General features: G+C 33.7%; 3 protein-coding genes across 5 annotated transcripts; 2 read left to right on the top strand and 1 right to left on the bottom strand.

Moving 5' to 3' along the window:
• Positions 1-2,778: 2,778 nt before the first annotated feature.
• On the top strand, positions 2,779-8,194 carry LOC107840834. Of its 2 annotated transcripts, none has more exons than XM_016684770.2 (6): positions 2,779-3,303; positions 4,379-5,437; positions 5,771-5,965; positions 6,068-6,201; positions 6,475-6,585; positions 7,655-8,194. In XM_016684770.2, the coding sequence occupies exons 1-6, from the start codon at positions 3,127-3,129 to the stop codon at positions 7,692-7,694; spliced, it is 1,716 nt and encodes a 571-aa protein (XP_016540256.2). In that variant the 5' UTR covers positions 2,779-3,126; the 3' UTR covers positions 7,695-8,194. The 2 variants fall into 2 exon arrangements, with proteins under 2 accessions (XP_016540256.2, XP_016540255.2); XM_016684769.2 differs by having other exon boundaries at positions 2,782-3,303; positions 6,047-6,201.
• A 2,998-nt stretch (positions 8,195-11,192) lies between these two features.
• LOC107857101 (stemmadenine O-acetyltransferase-like) lies at positions 11,193-12,802 on the top strand. Its single transcript, XM_047413040.1, has 3 exons — positions 11,193-11,628; positions 11,698-11,921; positions 11,983-12,802. Exons 1-3 carry the CDS (start codon positions 11,193-11,195, stop codon positions 12,502-12,504), a joined length of 1,182 nt encoding a protein of 393 aa, XP_047268996.1. The 3' UTR covers positions 12,505-12,802.
• A 527-nt stretch (positions 12,803-13,329) lies between these two features.
• LOC107840835 (60S ribosomal protein L7-3) lies at positions 13,330-16,265 on the bottom strand. 2 transcript variants are annotated; one of them, XM_016684772.2, is made up of 7 exons: positions 16,010-16,265; positions 14,898-15,076; positions 14,717-14,814; positions 14,575-14,632; positions 14,070-14,149; positions 13,879-13,981; positions 13,330-13,794 (listed from the first exon to the last, which is right to left on the bottom strand). In XM_016684772.2, the coding sequence occupies exons 2-7, from the start codon at positions 15,072-15,074 to the stop codon at positions 13,579-13,581; spliced, it is 732 nt and encodes a 243-aa protein (XP_016540258.1). In that variant the 5' UTR covers positions 15,075-15,076; positions 16,010-16,265; the 3' UTR covers positions 13,330-13,578. The 2 variants fall into 2 exon arrangements, with proteins under 2 accessions (XP_016540258.1, XP_016540257.1); XM_016684771.1 differs by lacking the exon at positions 16,010-16,265 and having other exon boundaries at positions 14,898-15,083.
• Between the last annotated feature and the right edge of the window lie 930 nt (positions 16,266-17,195).

The following is a 17,195-nucleotide window of genomic DNA, read 5'->3' as shown; positions in this document are numbered from 1 at the left end:
ACTTCAGTCAGTCATGTGACTCAGGAAAACCTCATGATCTTAGTCAATTGTCATATATCAGTAACATTCCACCAGTCAACAGAATTCAGTAAGATTAAGTCATGGACAGTCAGTTATTCATGTCCAGTCCCTCCAGATGGGAGTAGAGGTTAGCACCGAGTGAACCCAAGGATGGGAACTCACCCTCCAGTTCAGTGTGTGATTCTTAGTGGTCATCCTTGTGTTTCAGAACTACGTAGCCAGCGTAGGTTGAGACATCTTAACCCGTCAGATTAGGGTTGATGAGGTGACTTAACCCGTCAGTTTAGGGTTCCCACCATTCTCATTGAGTACCCGCCAGATAAGGGTCACTCACAGGCTTTCCTTACCCGTGGCACGGTATTGACACCCCTCCAGTCGGGGCAGAGATTGGACCCCAGCTTAGCCATAACGGCATACATGGGGCATGTAGGTTAAACACTACTTCCCACAGTTTTAGTATCAGTCTTAGTAAAAAAAACTCAGGGCGTTCTTCAGATTTCAGTATATACAGGACTGTCAAAAATAAGAAAATCGCTTTTGTGAGTCATAGACAACATCACCAAGCTATATCAGAAAGAAGCAATGTCTAATCAGAGCACTATAACCACCTAAGAAACCGAACTAGCTTCTCCTTCAAATAAATAACATCACGAGGCTATATCAGAAAGAAGCAATGGAACTCTATAACAACCTAAGGAACCAAACTTTGTAATACTAATTCCTCTTTAAATTAAACAACATCACTAAATTATATCAGAAAGAAGCAGTATCTTTCTAGCCAGAAATCCATAACAACGTCAGAAACCAAACATCCTAATATTAATTTCTGTTTTTATTAAACATCATCACTAAAATATATATCAGAAAGAAGCAATATCCCTAACCAGCTCTATAGTAATTCAATTCCAAATATCAAATCAAAAATCACAAAATTCAGATGGGTTTTCTCTAATTACTCAACAAATTGATCACAATTTCAAGCAAAACTAACAAAATTCAGATGAATTTTTCTTAATTACCCAACAATTTGATTAGAATTTCAATCAAAAATCACAAAACTCAGATTTATTTTCCTTAATCACTCAACAAATTGATCTCAATTCCAAGCAAAAATCTCAAAATTAAGAATTTGATTACAATTTCAATCAAAATCACAAAGCTCAGATGAGAAAATCCAAAAATAACTGTTAAATGTAGGAAAAAATAATAATTCAAGCTTAGGAGAATTGAGGAAAAAATAAAGTGATTTTGACGAGTGAATAATGAAGAAGAAGAGAAATAAATTGGATGTTGATGAGTGAATGATGAAGAAGAATAGAGAAAAATGATAGATGACAAAATTAAAATATAATAAGGGAGTTTTGATATTTTTTATTATTTTTTTGTATTATGCTGACGTGGCGCTGACATGACAGGCGTGTAATACACCACACCACATGCAAGTGGTATAATGTTTTACAGGGTGTAAAAGGTATTACTTTTTTATAGTTTAGGTGTGTAATAAGTCACTAGTATAGTTGAGGTGTGACTTCGACTTTTCTTGTATAGTTTAGGGTGGAAACGATGTCTTTTCTCAAAAAAAAATCTTGAAGGATAATTGTGACTTTAACTATACTAATGCATATATTACACTCATTGCATTAGCAATTCACTTAGGGGTCATAGTTAATGCAAGCATTAGTTTAATGTATATTAATATTACCTTGTTTGGTTTACCATATGTACATTCTATTGTGTATTACTAATACCTCAAAATTCATGGCATTAGTAATGCAATGGATCCAATGCATGCATTAACATGCTTAAAGACACTATTATCCCTTAAAAAAAATTTGCATCCTTTCCAACATATATATTGAGGGTATTATGTAAAAAAAAAAATTGTAAAAATTATGTAATTCATGTTATTTTTAATACATCGAACCAAACACTACATAAGAAAAATACAACCATAACTAATGCAAGTATAACTAATACAAGCATTGTTAATACAAGCATTACTAATACACTATATTTTGTATTATTCTTATATACCAAACGAGCCCTTAGGGGTCGTTTGGTAGTGTATTGGAAAGTTAATGCATACATTAGTTTAATGTGTACTACTAATACCTTGTTTGGTAAATTTTTCACCCTATGTATAAACATTAGTTATACACTCTATTGTGTATTGAGGTCTATATTATTAATATCTCAAAATTCATCGTATTAGCATTGAATGGATTCAATGCATGCTTTAACATAATTAAGACACTATTATCCCTAAAAAGAAATTCCACATCCTTTTCAATATATATATATATATATGAAGGATATTTTTGTAAAAAAAAATAAAAATAGAAATTATTCAATTCATGTTATTCTTAATACATCAAATCAAATACTGCATAAGAAAAATACAAGCATAACTAATGCAAATGTAGCTAACACAAGCATAACTAATACATGCATTACTAACACATTATATTTTGTATTATTCTTATACACTCTATCAAATAACCCTTTATTGATGCCAAATAGGATATATAACCAATACAACTATTAATAAAACATAAAATGAAAAGATATACCAACTAAAATATTAATAAAACAAAAAATTAATACAAATATTATTTTTCTTAATATACTCTACCAAACTGTCCCTTAAATTAAAACTGAGGGAGTAAAAACAGTCTACCAAAATCCAAGAAATATAACAATCACTCATAAAATAAAAAAATTATAAAAAAAGGGCGTTATCAGTTATCACGCCAAACACAAGACAGTGCTGGCATTTGAATTCGCGCTAGCAGACAGCAACGCAGCAAAAAGAGCAACAAAAAAATATTATACCGTTAAAACGGCAGCGTCCCGACCAAGCTTGAATTTGAATCCCCAAATACTGCCACGAATAACGCTCATATGCATTATGCCCTTCCCTCTTTCCCCCACCCCCACTTCCACCCACCACCCCGTACCCCACTACCCCCACTTCACTAATCCATGAAAATTATACACATTAAATGCGTATAAAATAATCAAAAATCCAACTAGTAGTACAACATTCAAATTACTGGATCTGATAAAGTTCTGATTTGGATCTAACACTTTTTTCTACTTGAAAAAATGGGTTCGAGTAGTAGCAAAAATACTGCAACTGATTCGCCGCCGCCGCTGGCTTCATCTTCATCGCCGTCGTCATCGTCGTCGTCGGTGGTTGTTCGGAGATCTAAATCCACTCGGGGTAAAGTTTTTCAGTCTTCGTGTCTCGGATCTCGAGATTCTGAAAATGAACCACCACAGGTTTGATAGCATTCCGCAGCTTCGATCATGCATTGATGTGTTGTACATTGTGCTTGTTTGGCTGTACAACATTTAGTCAATGCTGGGAAAAAATCGTTCATAATGGTTGTTTCTTCACTTTTACTTGGCACGGAGAGTCAAAATGCGTCATTTTTGAAAAGGATTGCAAGTAGTATGTTTTATAGAGTTCTCGAACATCTCAAATTAAAATTTAATTGAATTTAGCTGCACGATTAGTCTAATCGACTTTCGTAAAGCGAAATGTCACAAGTCTTAGCCGTGGTGATAGAGTTACATGTACCTGTTGTTGGTGGGTGGTGGCGTGTGTGTACTGTGGAATTAGTCAACGTATGTGCAAGCTGGCCCGAATACCACGGCTATAAAAAAGAAAAAAAAAAAAGTAAAAGTGAACAGAGGGGTGAGTGTATTTTAGGCACATTATGAAAGACAATTTAGTGCAAACTAGTTTATCTGTGTGTATTTGTTTTTAGTGGTTTAGTTTAGTGCTAACGGACAACATATTGGTATTTTTCTAGCATTTGTATCAATAGGCATTCATAGCGGTTGTTCATCGTGCCTTCGTAGTTGTACTTTTGGCCCTAGAAATGTTCGTGTTCTGAAAAAATTGTATAATATTCTTAAACTGCACCGTTAAACATGGAATATAGAATAAACTACTAACAGCTTGTTTGGATGGTTGTTACATATTGTATTTTATTGTATTGTATTGCATTGTTTTGTTAGTTAAAATACAACGTTTCTTTTGATTGTTATACCCATAGTTACTAACAACAAAAAGTCCCATTTTATGTAATGATCAATTTGGCGTGATTGTGTCTTTACTTTATTTTTTTGCTCATTTAATCCTTACTTATTATCTAAAAATCCTATTTTATCCTTTACGTTGCCTTTCTATAGTAGCTCTACCATGTACCTTACTTTTCTTCTACGTTTGTTTTTCAAATTGTTGATATGTGACACTGTGTAACGACAGGAAATGATACAATCTATTCAAATGTTGTATTCATTAAATACATATGTGATGTATTTGTTGATTCATAAACTTTTATTTCAGGCTTCGGAAAATCAAACGAAACGAAACGAGGCTACTGGTTCTTGTTTGAGTGAGACTAAATCAGGAGGAAGAAAAGCTGAATGGTATGGAAAGTTTAAAGTTAAGAAGCATGATGAAACATGTGTAGCATCCAATGTTGAACTTGATGATTGGGAAGAATCCAGCTTAGCTGATACTATTGCTAGGAAATGTGATGCTTCTTCTCGAGCTTCCTCATCTAGATCATCGAATCTTTCTGGTCGTTTCCTCCCTCGCTTCAGTTTGCGTCCTGGAAATACGAGCTTCCGGCTGAGCAGAGCAAACAGTTTAGGGTCAGCGAGGTCCCTTTTTGCATCTTCACAGAGGTTTGCTACATCAATTGATGAGGATGAGCTTCCGCGCTCCAGTTTGTCAGGTAGATTCAGTGACAGAAGTGAAAGACCTCAGAATTGTGACTTCTTTCCTAGTTGTTTCAGCAATCGGTCTCCTAGCCGATGCTCTGAAGATGTTACTTCTAATAACTTAGCATTCACTCCTTCAACTGCTAACTTTTCTGATAATTTCATGGATGAGCCACATACTACTTCCAGAAGAGGTTTGTTGGGTGACAGACATGATACTAGAGTAGAGTGTACTGTTAATTTATTTTCTCGAAGAAATCATAATTATACTGATGGTTTCGAGACAAGAGTTTCTGACAGAAGGAGTGCAGCTCGCGAGCCTACTGGAAGAAACATCAGTATCAGCAGAACCCTGAGTGTCGGTAGACTCCGTGATAGGGTTGTTCGAAGATCATCATTTCCTGATGCTTGTTCCTTTCAACGGGAAACGGAAACCAGACATGCTAGTGAGAATAGTGTGAGGCAGAATTTAGGTGGTGAATCTAGTTCAGTAGCATCCGAAGTGAATGACTTAATTCTATCAAATACTTCTGGCTTTGCATCATCTAGTGCCTCTACCTCTTTGTACGGGAGCCAATATTATGCTGTTGAGAGCCCAAGAGGAAGAGAAACAAGATATCATGATTTTCTAGAGCATAGGTCAAATTGGCTAGAGCGGCGACGAAGAATAAGATCGCAGGTCTGTAAATATCTGCCTAACTTCATTGTGCTTACATTTAGGTTATATTGCCACCCCCATATAAGCAAGAGGGTGAAAGTCTGTTTTTCTTTTTACATGAATGCAGCACTTCTAATCTTGTATGTCACGAGTTTGGTGGCCACTTGTGAGTTAGCTACTTCCAAGATAATTCTTAAAAAAAAAATGTAGCCATTTGGTATTACTTTTTCAAACAGAACTGTAATCTGAAGGTGTTTGTTGAAAAGCATATCATATGTAGAGTCCCTCTAATCATGTATTTTTTGAGCCAAGACACAACTTTCTTGACAAGAACACATTAGTCTATTTTTTTAGGTCTATGCCCTTCAACGACTGGGAAGGCGCTTTGAGAACCACTCTGGACATGAGAGGTCTTGTATTTTATCTGGTCAGCATCTAACAGGTCACTGCACATGTCGTATCAGTAGCCAAGGAGCTAACTTGGATAGTGACAGTAGTGCCAGGGCAAGCATTTCAAGAATCGTTATGTTGGCAGAAGCTTTATTTGAGGTAATGTTGCCAATCTGTTTTACCTTATCAGTAGTTTTCTTTTAGTCATCAGTACAAGTTGAACTTGGATACTCATTTTAGGTTCTGGATGAAATTCATCAGCAATCAGTTGTGTTATCATCCCAGCCTTCTGTATCCTCAATCGGATCTGTTCCAGCACCCAATGAAGTTGTTGAATCCCTACCTGTCAAATCATACAACAAATTGCGTAGGAGTTTGAATGATGAAGTTGCACAGTGAGTAGAAAGCTTTAGTTTTTGCTAGTTTATTGCACGTTCCAGGATTTTATTTTGTATGCTATTTTCTTCCAAGCAATCTAGCAATGCTATGTTTTTGTTTCATTGGTTCCTTTTCTGCTTGCATCATTACAGTTTTGTGCTTAGGTTTTGAATCTCCAATTCTTTCTCTTTCATTCTTATTCAAAAAGTTAAATTTATTATGCGGTCTTTTTAGCTTGAATACTATGGCCTTATTTCCTTAATGTGAACGATTGGGCTTTATTTTAACAGATGTTACATTTGTCTGGTTGAGTACGAGGATGGAGATATGTTACGAACACTGCCTTGCCATCATGAATTTCACAGGATTTGTATTGACAAATGGCTCAAAGAAATTCATAGGTATACTTTCCCCCATTTTGCTTTATGCTGGTGTCTTTCGAAGTCAGTTATAGAAGCTCAAGCTCCTCAACTAAATGTGTCATCCAATTTTCCAAAAGACTGAAGTTATAAATCAATCTAGTCTTTCCTCTTATATGATACTTGCAAAGAGATGAACAAATATATTTTTGAATATGATTTGATGAGAGGAATCTCTTTTAGACTTGTTAAAGTTTTAGAGTGTTTCCCTGGTTAGTACCCTTCTGCCTCAATCTTGCCGTCGCCTTTGCTAACATACTCATAAGCAGGAGTATCACTTTTGAAATCAGAGTTTATCAACACTCTAGGGTGTTGTTTAGTAAGTAGTCCAGTGGGTAAAAATTTTGGAGACCAGGGTTCAAATTCCAACCTAGGTAAATACACTAGATGATTTCTTCTTATCGTCTAAGATGTAATGAATAGAGTTAATTGGTATCTGTACTAGTGAGTAGTGAGAGAGAGCAGTACTCAATGGACCGGACTAGTCAAGGTTTTAAACTTTTATTATCTGGAAAAGAAGAAATTGGAGTTTATTACAAACCTGCTTAAGGTTTCTTCTTAGAAAAGCTCACCCTTTTATGGTCTTTAGGCTCTTAGTGTTACTTTTGTAAGATTCCTCAATAGTGGGAGAGAAATTTTGAGATTAATCTGTGTATGACTATTGTGGGTTGATAACTTGATATCATGTTAATATATCCAACCAAGATATTCTTATTGTAAAGAAGTTTGTTAAACCTTAGGAAGTGTGTCTATGAGGGAGTAGATGAGGTGGTCAGTGGATTGTATAGGTGAATGAAAATTAGATTAGGCCATGAAGATTACTTACAACAACAACATACCCAGTGTATTCCCACATAGTGTACCCTGTTATGTGTGGTTCACTAGTTTCTTAATCAGCATCTCAAAGAAATAAGAGTGATTGTGATTGTGTCTTGTGATAATTATCTTTCTTTTGACGAAAAACATCATCTAAATGAAGTTTGAGTTAAAACTTTCATTAGTACTTCTAGAGTTCAATTATGTTGCATAACCGTCGTTCATTCTGATATAGGGTATGCCCATTATGTCGAGGTGATATCTGCCAGGCTTGACTCATTCCTAGAAAATGTTTGATGTTGCTTGCCATATCATCTCTTGTATTATGAATTGCCTTGATACTGTTGCAAGAAGAGTTGGATCCAGGAGTAACTTCACACGTCCTGAAACTTTCTTCGATACACTTCAGTATAATTTGAGAGTTTGGTCCTGTTACAATACAGTTGTCCCTCTCTTTTTTTGTAATTGTATGCCTTTACAATATTCATTTGCGATAAAAACTTGTACCTTCCCACTAAAGATGGATCATCAACTACTTTTGCCATACCATATGATCTGGGAACGTTTTCAATTGTGTTCATTGAAGAATGAGCTGCAGATTTTCCAATTAATATGATGGTGGTGTCTGCGGGAAACCAGATTCATGACTGTATTTACCAGAAGCAGGAGGGAAGGAATCAAAAAAATCCTTAGTGAAAAGGAGTTTAATTGTATTCTTTTATGATAAAATTATATTGCGAAAATATATTTTATATATATTTTTTTTACATGCAAAGTTTTTAGTGTAGTAACGAATGTGGTTTAAATAATCTTCTTCTTAGTATATATCGAATTTTTATGAAAGTTTGTCTTCACTGAGGCGAGCTCCCGGGCAAGCAATGACAATCATAGAAGTCGAGAAACATGTCTTTTTTGGTGTGTTGATGGTCTATATTTAACAAGACCTTATTAGTATAAAAATTATATGAGTGAAATTTATTAGAGTCACCCAACTAGTGGTTATTATATTAAAAGGACACCTTTTATTTTGTAAAAATTGAAATCAAGAAGGTTGACTTTCTGAGATAGTCACTACCCATGAAACGCCACAGCTACTACCATTGTGTGTGTAGTATTTAATCTGCTCTTGTGCAATAGCTCACAAATTACATAAGAGAAGTAAATTGCACTATTCAAGCCCAATGCAACAAGCTCTGAGAAGGCTGCTTGTGAGGAAAATTGTTCTCAGGTCTATTATGTGGGAAACCGCTCACCTAATCAACTCAGCCAACCCTTGCAGGTTAGCTAGTTCTTAAATATTGCTAATTGCTAATCTCCTAATTGTTAAAATTTCGTTGTTGCCTATTGAATATTATTGCCTAGTACACCTACTCTCAAACTTGGTGTGAGGGTGTAATACTCTAAAAACAACATACAGAATAAGTCTTTCTTTTAGTAAACACTAATAAAATAGGAAAAGCATTTCAACTTTCACAGTGCAAATGTGGTCCTGCATATTTTGGTAAGTTGTTAAATATATATACATTAGTTTTAAGTTGTTTAGTATTTTTATTTTTTCGGTAAGTTGTTTATAGTTTATTTCATGGTAAGTTGTATAGAATTTGTTTTTAGTTTGGTACGTTGTTGTAGAGCATTTTATACATTGGTAAGTTGTTTATAGTATTTTATTTTTGGGTAAGAAGTTGTATAGTGTATTTATATTTGGGTAAGTGTATAGTATGTGTGTTTATACACTGGGAAGTTGTTTATAGTGTATTTATATTTGGGTAAGTGTATAGTATGTGTGTTTATACACTGGTAAGTTGTTTATAGTGTATTTCTTGGTGAGGAGTTGTATAGAATTTGTTTCTATTTTGGTACGTTGTTGTAGAGCAGTTAATACATTGTTAAGTTGTTTATAGTATTTTATTTCTTGCTAAGTTGTTGTATAGTTTGTTTAAATTTAGGCAAGTTGTTTCATAGCATTTTTATATACAGAAATCATATGTAATCCAAAGTTATTTAAAAGAATCCTACCTTTTATATAATAGTCTAACTAGTTTAGATATACGCGTCTCACGCGTGTACCTTAATTTAGTGAGTTTAATTTTATAAAATTATTTAAAATATAAAAAGCAAGACAGTCTTTCAAAATATTTATTGCATTTTTCATTTGTTAGCATCTTGACATTAGATGACTTTTAGTTATTACCCAAAGTAAAAATTAGTCAACCGAAAAGCACATATATTAGTTTAAACACAAGAAAGTTTTATAAAGAAGAGTATATTCTCTTTAGTCCAAGTTTATAAAGAAGAGTATATTCTCTTTAGTCCTTCCTTGAGCTATTCTCTTTCACCTTTTCTTTCTTTCTTTAATTCTCTCAATCTCTTTTTTCAACTCCTCCAATTTCATATCAACACAATTATCCTTTTGTTTGGATTATTTAGGCTTGTTAGCTTCTTCAGAAGCTTCCTCAACTAATCCGTTCAACCCTAACATTTATATTTAGAATTTTATAATAATAGATAGATAGATTAAACTCGATTTACAATGAATAATGTACTTGATCCACTTTCAAACCTAATTAGTAAGCTCAAAATTGAAAGATTCAACTATAATCCTAAATTTATATGTTTATTTTTCAAACAAAAGTTATGCATATCAAGATTCAATACTTATTATAACCTTATATTTAGAACTCAACTAACAAGTTTAATTAAAGATTCAACTATAATACTATGGAAATAATTGAATAATATAATCAAAACAAAGCTATAATTAAACAAAGGAAGGAAAAAAAAAAAAGACAACCTTTGATGTTTTTGGCCACTTCATTCGGTGACAACTTGCTTATTTCTTTCAATTTTTGATCAAAAATTTTCTACTAAAAAAGAAACATAAGAGATTATTAAAAAAAAAAAAAGGAGAATTGATTGTTTTGTTAATTATTTAGTCATAATTTATATATAATCGCTATTAACTAAAATAAAGAAAGAAAGATGGAGAAGATATAATAATGAATACACACATAAAAAAAGACAATTTAAATTAATAACAAAATAAGAAGAAAAAGTAAAAGTAGAGTTATGTATCTAGTAAATTTTGATCAAAAATAGTAGTTAAATAGAATTGTAGAAATTCTTTTTATTTTTTATGTAAGGTGAAATGATTTAGAAGTGTTAAATATTATGAATTCTTACTCAAATTAAATAATCAAATCAAAAGAAGTTATAACTAAAATTAATTGTCAACACAACTTTGATGAAAGATGGGAAGGATTTTTGAATTTTTATTAATATATTATTTTTTGAATTTCACGTTGGAAAGTAGGATTTTTTTTAATTACATTTTTTTTATCATTATACTTCTTTTTTCGTTTTACACGTTGGGGGATGGTTTTTTTTTCTTACCACCATTTTTCTCACTTCATGTTCGGGATTTCAAGGGAGGGAGCGGTGTTTATTACTTTTTTTTATGGAAGGAAAATCTTTTTGTTTTTTTATTTTTTGGTTTTTGGGTATGATTAGGTTTGCGGAGAAGGAATTATATTCTTGTGAGGAGAGATTTTCTTTTTTTGGTAATATAGTCAATATTTAATATTACTTAAATAATAGGAAAAATGTGAAAAAGATGATTTTGTCTAAAGCAGATTATTTTAGCGAACGGCAAAAAGTTCAAATCAATTTTTTAAAGGGCTTCACACTTTTAATATATTATAGATTATAGATTATAGATACATATTGATTCCTTAGCCAAACATTTGATTGAAGTATAACACCTCCAAAAAGAGGAAATGAAAGCTGAAATTGTTCACAAAGATACAATCAAACCATGCTCTCCAACACCTCTAAGCAAAAGAGATTACAAACTTTCCCTTATAGATCAATTAACCCCTGGCCCTTATGTTCCTATTATTCTTTTCTATGATTCAAACACCAAATTCTCACTTGAGCATCTCAAAAAATCCCTCTCGAAAACCTTGACTTATATGTACCCTCTAGCTGGTAGAATAAAAGATGAGTTCACAATCAAATGCAACGATGAAGGGGTCGATTTTCTTGAAGCAAATGTTAGTAACTTCACCTTGTCCAACATTGTCAATGACCCAAAAATTGAAAATCTTTGCCAATTACTTCCATGCCAACCTCATGATAGATGTAAAAGCCCAAGTGAACAAGTTTTGCTAGCTGTTCAAATAACTAAGTTCCCTTGTGGAGGAATTTCCATCTGTGTGTGTGTTTGACATCTAATTGCTGATGCTTCTACACTTGGCACATTTGTCAAAACATGGGCAAAAGTGAATCAAGAAAGTGATCAAGAAATGATCAATGGCGGCATTGACAATGGATTCATCGTTGACGTTACTGGGATTTTTCCTCCAAGAGATGTTGCAAATGATCCTTTGTTAACCATGATTCCAACTCAAGAAGAACTTCCATTCAAAATCTCAATGAAAAGATTCATATTTGATAACTCAAAGATAACTATATTAATACAGAGTTGCCCTATTGATGAACGTTGTGTGACTCGTGTTGAGGCTCTGTCAGCCTTCCTATGGATAATCAATTATATCAACATGGAAGGACATAAAAAGTGAAATCAAAGTTTACCTACTAATGGCATCATTCAACCTAATGAAAAGAATGATTCCCAATTTTCCCACAAATTGCATTGGCAATCTAATTTTTCCAACAATGGCCAAATGGGAAGTTGAAGAAGGGGAAATGGATTACAAAAAAATCGTGGAAAAAGTTCAAGAATCAATAAGGAAGGTGGATGATAGTTATATAAGAAGGATTCATGAGAAAAATGAGTACATAGATTACTTAATGTCAATTCTTGAACTGTGTACAAGTAGAGGAAATGAAGTGGGAATTGTTGGTTTTGTTAGTTGGTGTAAACTTGGTTTATATGAAGGTGATTTTGGATGGGGTAAGCCTATTTGGATAGCTAAACCTGAAAATCGTGTCTGTGGATTTCATCTTGTGGATAGTGCTGATGGCAATGGAATTGAAGTATGGATCGGATTGAAAGAAGAAATCATGAAGTTGCTAGAGAAGAATGAACATTTCTTATCATATGTTTCTTTAAGTCAAGATGTTTGAAACTCATAGAAATACGGTTAAGGTTTGAATCGTCTCTTAAGATTTAAAATTGTTGTCCAAAACAAAACAAAAAAAAAAATAGTAATATGTTGCTTGTTTTGGTTATTCTGAAATCTTTTTATTTGCTCTAGCTTCTCTTATCTTTGTATTTTCTTTCTCAAACTGCCTTTATGTGTGTTACTTGAGTTGAGGATCTTTTGAAAAAACCTTTGTACCTTGGTAAGGACATTAGTACACTTTGTCCTCCCAAACATCACATGTGAAATTTCCTGAAAAATTGTTCAGCCTCGTCAATCTTATACCATGAAAAATAGGTAGGATTGACTGTGTCCTTTTGGCCCGTCAATTGATCTAACAAAAATACAAGAATTAAACCTTCGAGTTCCCAAGACCATCAAGCATATCAAAGCTTAACTACAATAAAATTTACAAAATACACTGTCCAATTAACCGTCCCACTCCCACACCAATGTTCTTTAACTTTTAAATGACTTCGGAGATATTTGGGACAGAGCAGCACTAAATGCCTTCGATACAACTGTGAAGCTAACACGTGTATCGGAAACCTCTCTATCTTCACATGGTAGGAGCAAGGCTACGAACACACCACCCTTTCCCAACAGCTCTTGAGGAATTGCGCTATGTTTAATGCATCAAATTCCAGTCCATTCAATCCAACGACTTCAAAACATTAAAGCACATGACTTGCAAGCATAAGCACATGACTTGCAAGCATCCTTGGCTTCTGAACTGATCATATTCAAAAGCTTTTTCAAAACTGTTTCAGCATTTGATCTTACTTGAAACTTCTAGCTACTCAAACAGTAAATAAACTTTCTGATCACATTCAAGACACTAAACCCCAACAATTTCAAAATACAAATAAAGATAACAATTTGACAAGATATGTTTCCGGAGGAAAACCCATCATCATTGTTGTGTACTGTCATAAACTCTAAACAATCTCAAATGAAGGCAGAAAATCTGAAGCTCTTTATCACTTCAATACTTGGAAAAAGATATTAAAAGATGAGATAAAAGAGCTCCTACACCACAGCAAAATTTCCAACTGTCTTAGTTCATCCTCCTAATAAGTTCATTGATAAAGTTCTCACGGTTACCAGCATCACCTCCTTCAACATAGTGATTCCTTTTCTTCTTCAGTCCACCCAAAGGTGCCTTAAGCTGGAACGGCCATAGGAAGTTGTTGGCCTCCTTGAAATGGGGTCCCACGGTCATGATCTCATGGACTAAGTCTTCCATACAGATAATTCCATGCTTACCCAATACCTGAAATAGGTAGAAACGCAATGAGATGTCAACAAGAAACACGAGACATTCAATTCAAGAAGTGTTGCAGTTTCAGAAACTGACCTGCTCAATGACAGAGTTGTCAGTTAAGGCAATTCTCTGCTTGTCAACTTTCCCATAACCTCTCTTGTAGATCAATTCTTTAGTACTTTTTAGGTTAGGATAACTGAAATAGGAAAACCAATGCACATAAATAACATATCAACAGCAAAGAGGCTCCAGGTAATGGCAAAACTCTCAAGTGGATAACCTACCCATAGGTAACATAAGGTTCAACTCTATGAAGCATGTTCACTGTGGCTTTGTTGACTTTCAAAAAAACACCGTTAAAGATCTGAGATCAACATGGGAGTAAGAGAATCATACAATTAGAATAGTGCAAAATAACCTCATGAAATATAATAACAAAGAATTTGCCCGATTCCAACAACTGTTTGGTTGCAGATCAAACAGTTTGAGCAAGTTCAGCAATAAAACTTGAGTAGAGTATTCCAAGTAAAGTCTCATTCATGGTTTAAGTCCAGCAAAATGAAGATTCTGCTCCAGATTTTTGAAAAGATAAGCCATGAAACGATACCGAAAAACATTTTAACAGTAAATTTCAAGCAAACCAATAGGAACTGACAGATAAAACAAAGGTACATAGGTAAAAAACTACCCAATAATTAACTGATTACTTTTAAACTACCTAGAGTTTTCTAAGTAGTAACGCAAGATCCTACCAGCTCTCTCAAGCAATACCATCAAACAAGTAGTTACCTGTCTCAACCGTAGAAGCTGCAATATCTTTTTGGTTTGTGGAGCCATAGCATTAATCCTAAGAAATTTAAATTTTAATGAGTACCATTACAAGAACAATGATTTCAAAGCTTAAAAGAAAAGCCACAATAAGAGATCTCACCCACGGATCCTAATGATAAACAACAGCTTTGCCTCAGGGTCGACATAGAAACCACCCTTCAATCTAGCTTCGCGCTTCAAACGAATCAACTCCTTATCCTAGAAACAGCAATTGAAAATTAATTACTAGGTTTGGCAACCAAAACCAGAAAACAACTCAAGGGTGATTGAGCTTGACCAACCTGTTGCTCGTACTCTGCAGCATATTGCTTAGCTCTGTTGTAGATCAATTTCCGGTTCTCAGCACTCATCTTCTTTGCAGCTGCAAGCTCTTGCTTCTTTACAAGGGCCCATTCCTCGCTCCTTTTTTGCTTCTTCAATACTGACTCTGGAACAACTGCCTTAACTTCCTCACCCATCTCTGTCATATAGTCAAATAACATGATTTATCAATGTACGGGAACTATGTCATTGATAAAAGGATCGTCAAATTGTACACTATACTCAAAAACACAACAAAAATCAGAACACTCAAAATCTATATGGCTCTATTCTCGATCTTATGACCACAAAATCTCTTAAGACGACATTTCTTTACTCCTCTTTTTATAACCGTGGTGTCCGGCTTCCGACCAGTCACCTACCACAAACAACATGTACTAGGTAACTCCGTCCACCAAGGTTACAACAAATGAGAAGAAGTAACCTAATATTTTTGTCTCTGTTGGGATTTGAACCGCGACCCCATGGCGTTCAGCCCACTTCATTAACCACTAACAAATTAGTGCACAATCTTAAACAAAAACAAACTCAGAAAGCAGAAATCTTTTAGTACTGACATTTTAATAGAATGAATAACATAATTACAAAACACATAATTTGCTTAATTATATGCCTCATTTAAAGCTAAATCATACTCAATGCTCACTCCACTTCAATTTGTTTGTATTACTTTCCTTTTAGTCCATTCCAAAAAAACGTCTATTTCCTCTTTCGACAATTCTTTACTTCCAACTTACTAAATGACATGTTTAAGACGACAAGATTAAAGGTCATTTTGGTGCATTCTACAATGTATCTTTAGTCTAGAACACAAGATTCAAAAGTACTTTTACCATCAAATTGAAACAGAGGGAATACAAAACAATCATTTTACTTTACTTTCCCTTTATTATTTTCATGTCTAGCACGAATAAAAGTAAACACACACAGAGATCTTAAAAAAAAAAAAATCAAATTAACAGCTACATAAATCGCAGTCAACACTAGCCAAAAAAAGAAGAACATAGGTAAAATCAAGTAGAGAAGAATGCAAATAAAATGAATATTGTACATTAAGGCAATGTAGGTGTACCTTGAAATTGTAAAAGTGGAGAAGAGATTAGGGTTCTTTGAGCTCACGGCGGATGAAATGGCAACTCACCGTCTGTTTTAGGGTTTTTGTAAAGTTTAGTGTGTCCTATGTTGATGTGGATCTGGGCCGGGTCAATGTATATGGGCCTAAAATTTGCTGATACATAAGCGGCAACTTGTTAGTTTTTCCATTTTGACATCTTTACAAAGCGTTTTCCTATTAAACACTTAACGATGTTGCATAGTGTGTATCTCCCACTTCTTCTCTACGCATTAAGGGATCGTTTAGTAGAATGTATAAAAATAATGTTGAATAAGGTGTATTAGTAATATTTGTATTATTAATGCAAGTATTAGTAATGCTGGTATTAGTTACACATACATTATTTTTTACGCAGTATTTGGTTTGATGAATTAAAGATGATATATGTTTATATAATTTTCGTAAAAGGATGCCTTCTTACTGATTTACCCTTCCTTGTAAGATTTGTTTGTTGTAGAAAAGAAAAATCTTCTCAAAGATCTACACTTCACACTCCGTCAAAATCTTCTCGACCTCATACTCCTACCTTCTTTTCTATAGAAACAAATAAAAGTAAAAGCGTCCTTTTTCTGAGTCAGCGGTATTCTTTCAATCAACTCCACTGACAGAAAAGTTACAAAATTATTGTGATTAGTAGTTAGGAGAAACTAACTAATTCTTCCAATGCATTTTTGTTTAATTGAACAATAGCAAACTTTTATCATCATATTTTTCCTTGATCATTTTGGACAAACTATAAATCGTGATTTTGGTATAAAATAAACTATACCCAATAATTGTAAAATAGGAGTAGAAAACAAAAAAAAAATAAGAAACAATGACCAAGAATATAGATTTGATAGAATTACTAACCTTGTGAGAAAAGCAAACAATATTGATTAAGGAAGAAGATGGAGAGAACATAACCTTCTCTTTTTCATGGCACAAGGAACAAGGATTGTGATATGGTGGAAAAAGAAGGCGGAAAAATAATTTAAAGGGTAATAATGTCATTTAATAAATTAATACATATGTTGAAAGTCTTGCATTACTAATACATGAAAAATGACGTGCATTACTAATACACACTTTAATACACAATAGAGTGTATAATTAGTACAAGTATTAGTTATGAGTCAAAAATATGAGAAAAATGAGTCAAAGC

This window comes from Capsicum annuum, chromosome 1 (assembly GCF_002878395.1).
Source record: "Capsicum annuum cultivar UCD-10X-F1 chromosome 1, UCD10Xv1.1, whole genome shotgun sequence".
NCBI lineage: Eukaryota > Viridiplantae > Streptophyta > Magnoliopsida > Solanales > Solanaceae > Capsicum > Capsicum annuum.
Note: the sequence above shows the minus strand (reverse complement) of the source record. Positions and strands in the feature narration are given on the sequence as shown.

Coding starts and splice junctions, on each gene's coding strand:
- LOC107840834 (XM_016684769.2), top strand. CDS start 3,127: ATGGGTTCGAGTAGTAGCAAAAATACTGCAACTGATTCGCCGCCGCCG. Junction 5,966..6,046: donor TGGCAGAAGCTTTATTTGAG/GTAATGTTGCCA, acceptor TACTCATTTTAG/GTTCTGGATGAAATTCATCA. Junction 6,202..6,474: donor TTGAATGATGAAGTTGCACA/GTGAGTAGAAAG, acceptor TTATTTTAACAG/ATGTTACATTTGTCTGGTTG.
- LOC107857101 (XM_047413040.1), top strand. CDS start 11,193: ATGAAAGCTGAAATTGTTCACAAAGATACAATCAAACCATGCTCTCCA. Junction 11,629..11,697: donor TTGTGGAGGAATTTCCATCT/GTGTGTGTGTTT, acceptor CATGGGCAAAAG/TGAATCAAGAAAGTGATCAA. Junction 11,922..11,982: donor GCCCTATTGATGAACGTTGT/GTGACTCGTGTT, acceptor TCAACATGGAAG/GACATAAAAAGTGAAATCAA.
- LOC107840835 (XM_016684771.1), bottom strand. CDS start 15,083: ATGACAGAGATGGGTGAGGAAGTTAAGGCAGTTGTTCCAGAGTCAGTA. Junction 14,815..14,897: donor CTGCAGAGTACGAGCAACAG/GTTGGTCAAGCT, acceptor TGCTGTTTCTAG/GATAAGGAGTTGATTCGTTT. Junction 14,150..14,574: donor AGCTTCTACGGTTGAGACAG/GTAACTACTTGT, acceptor TGTTGATCTCAG/ATCTTTAACGGTGTTTTTTT.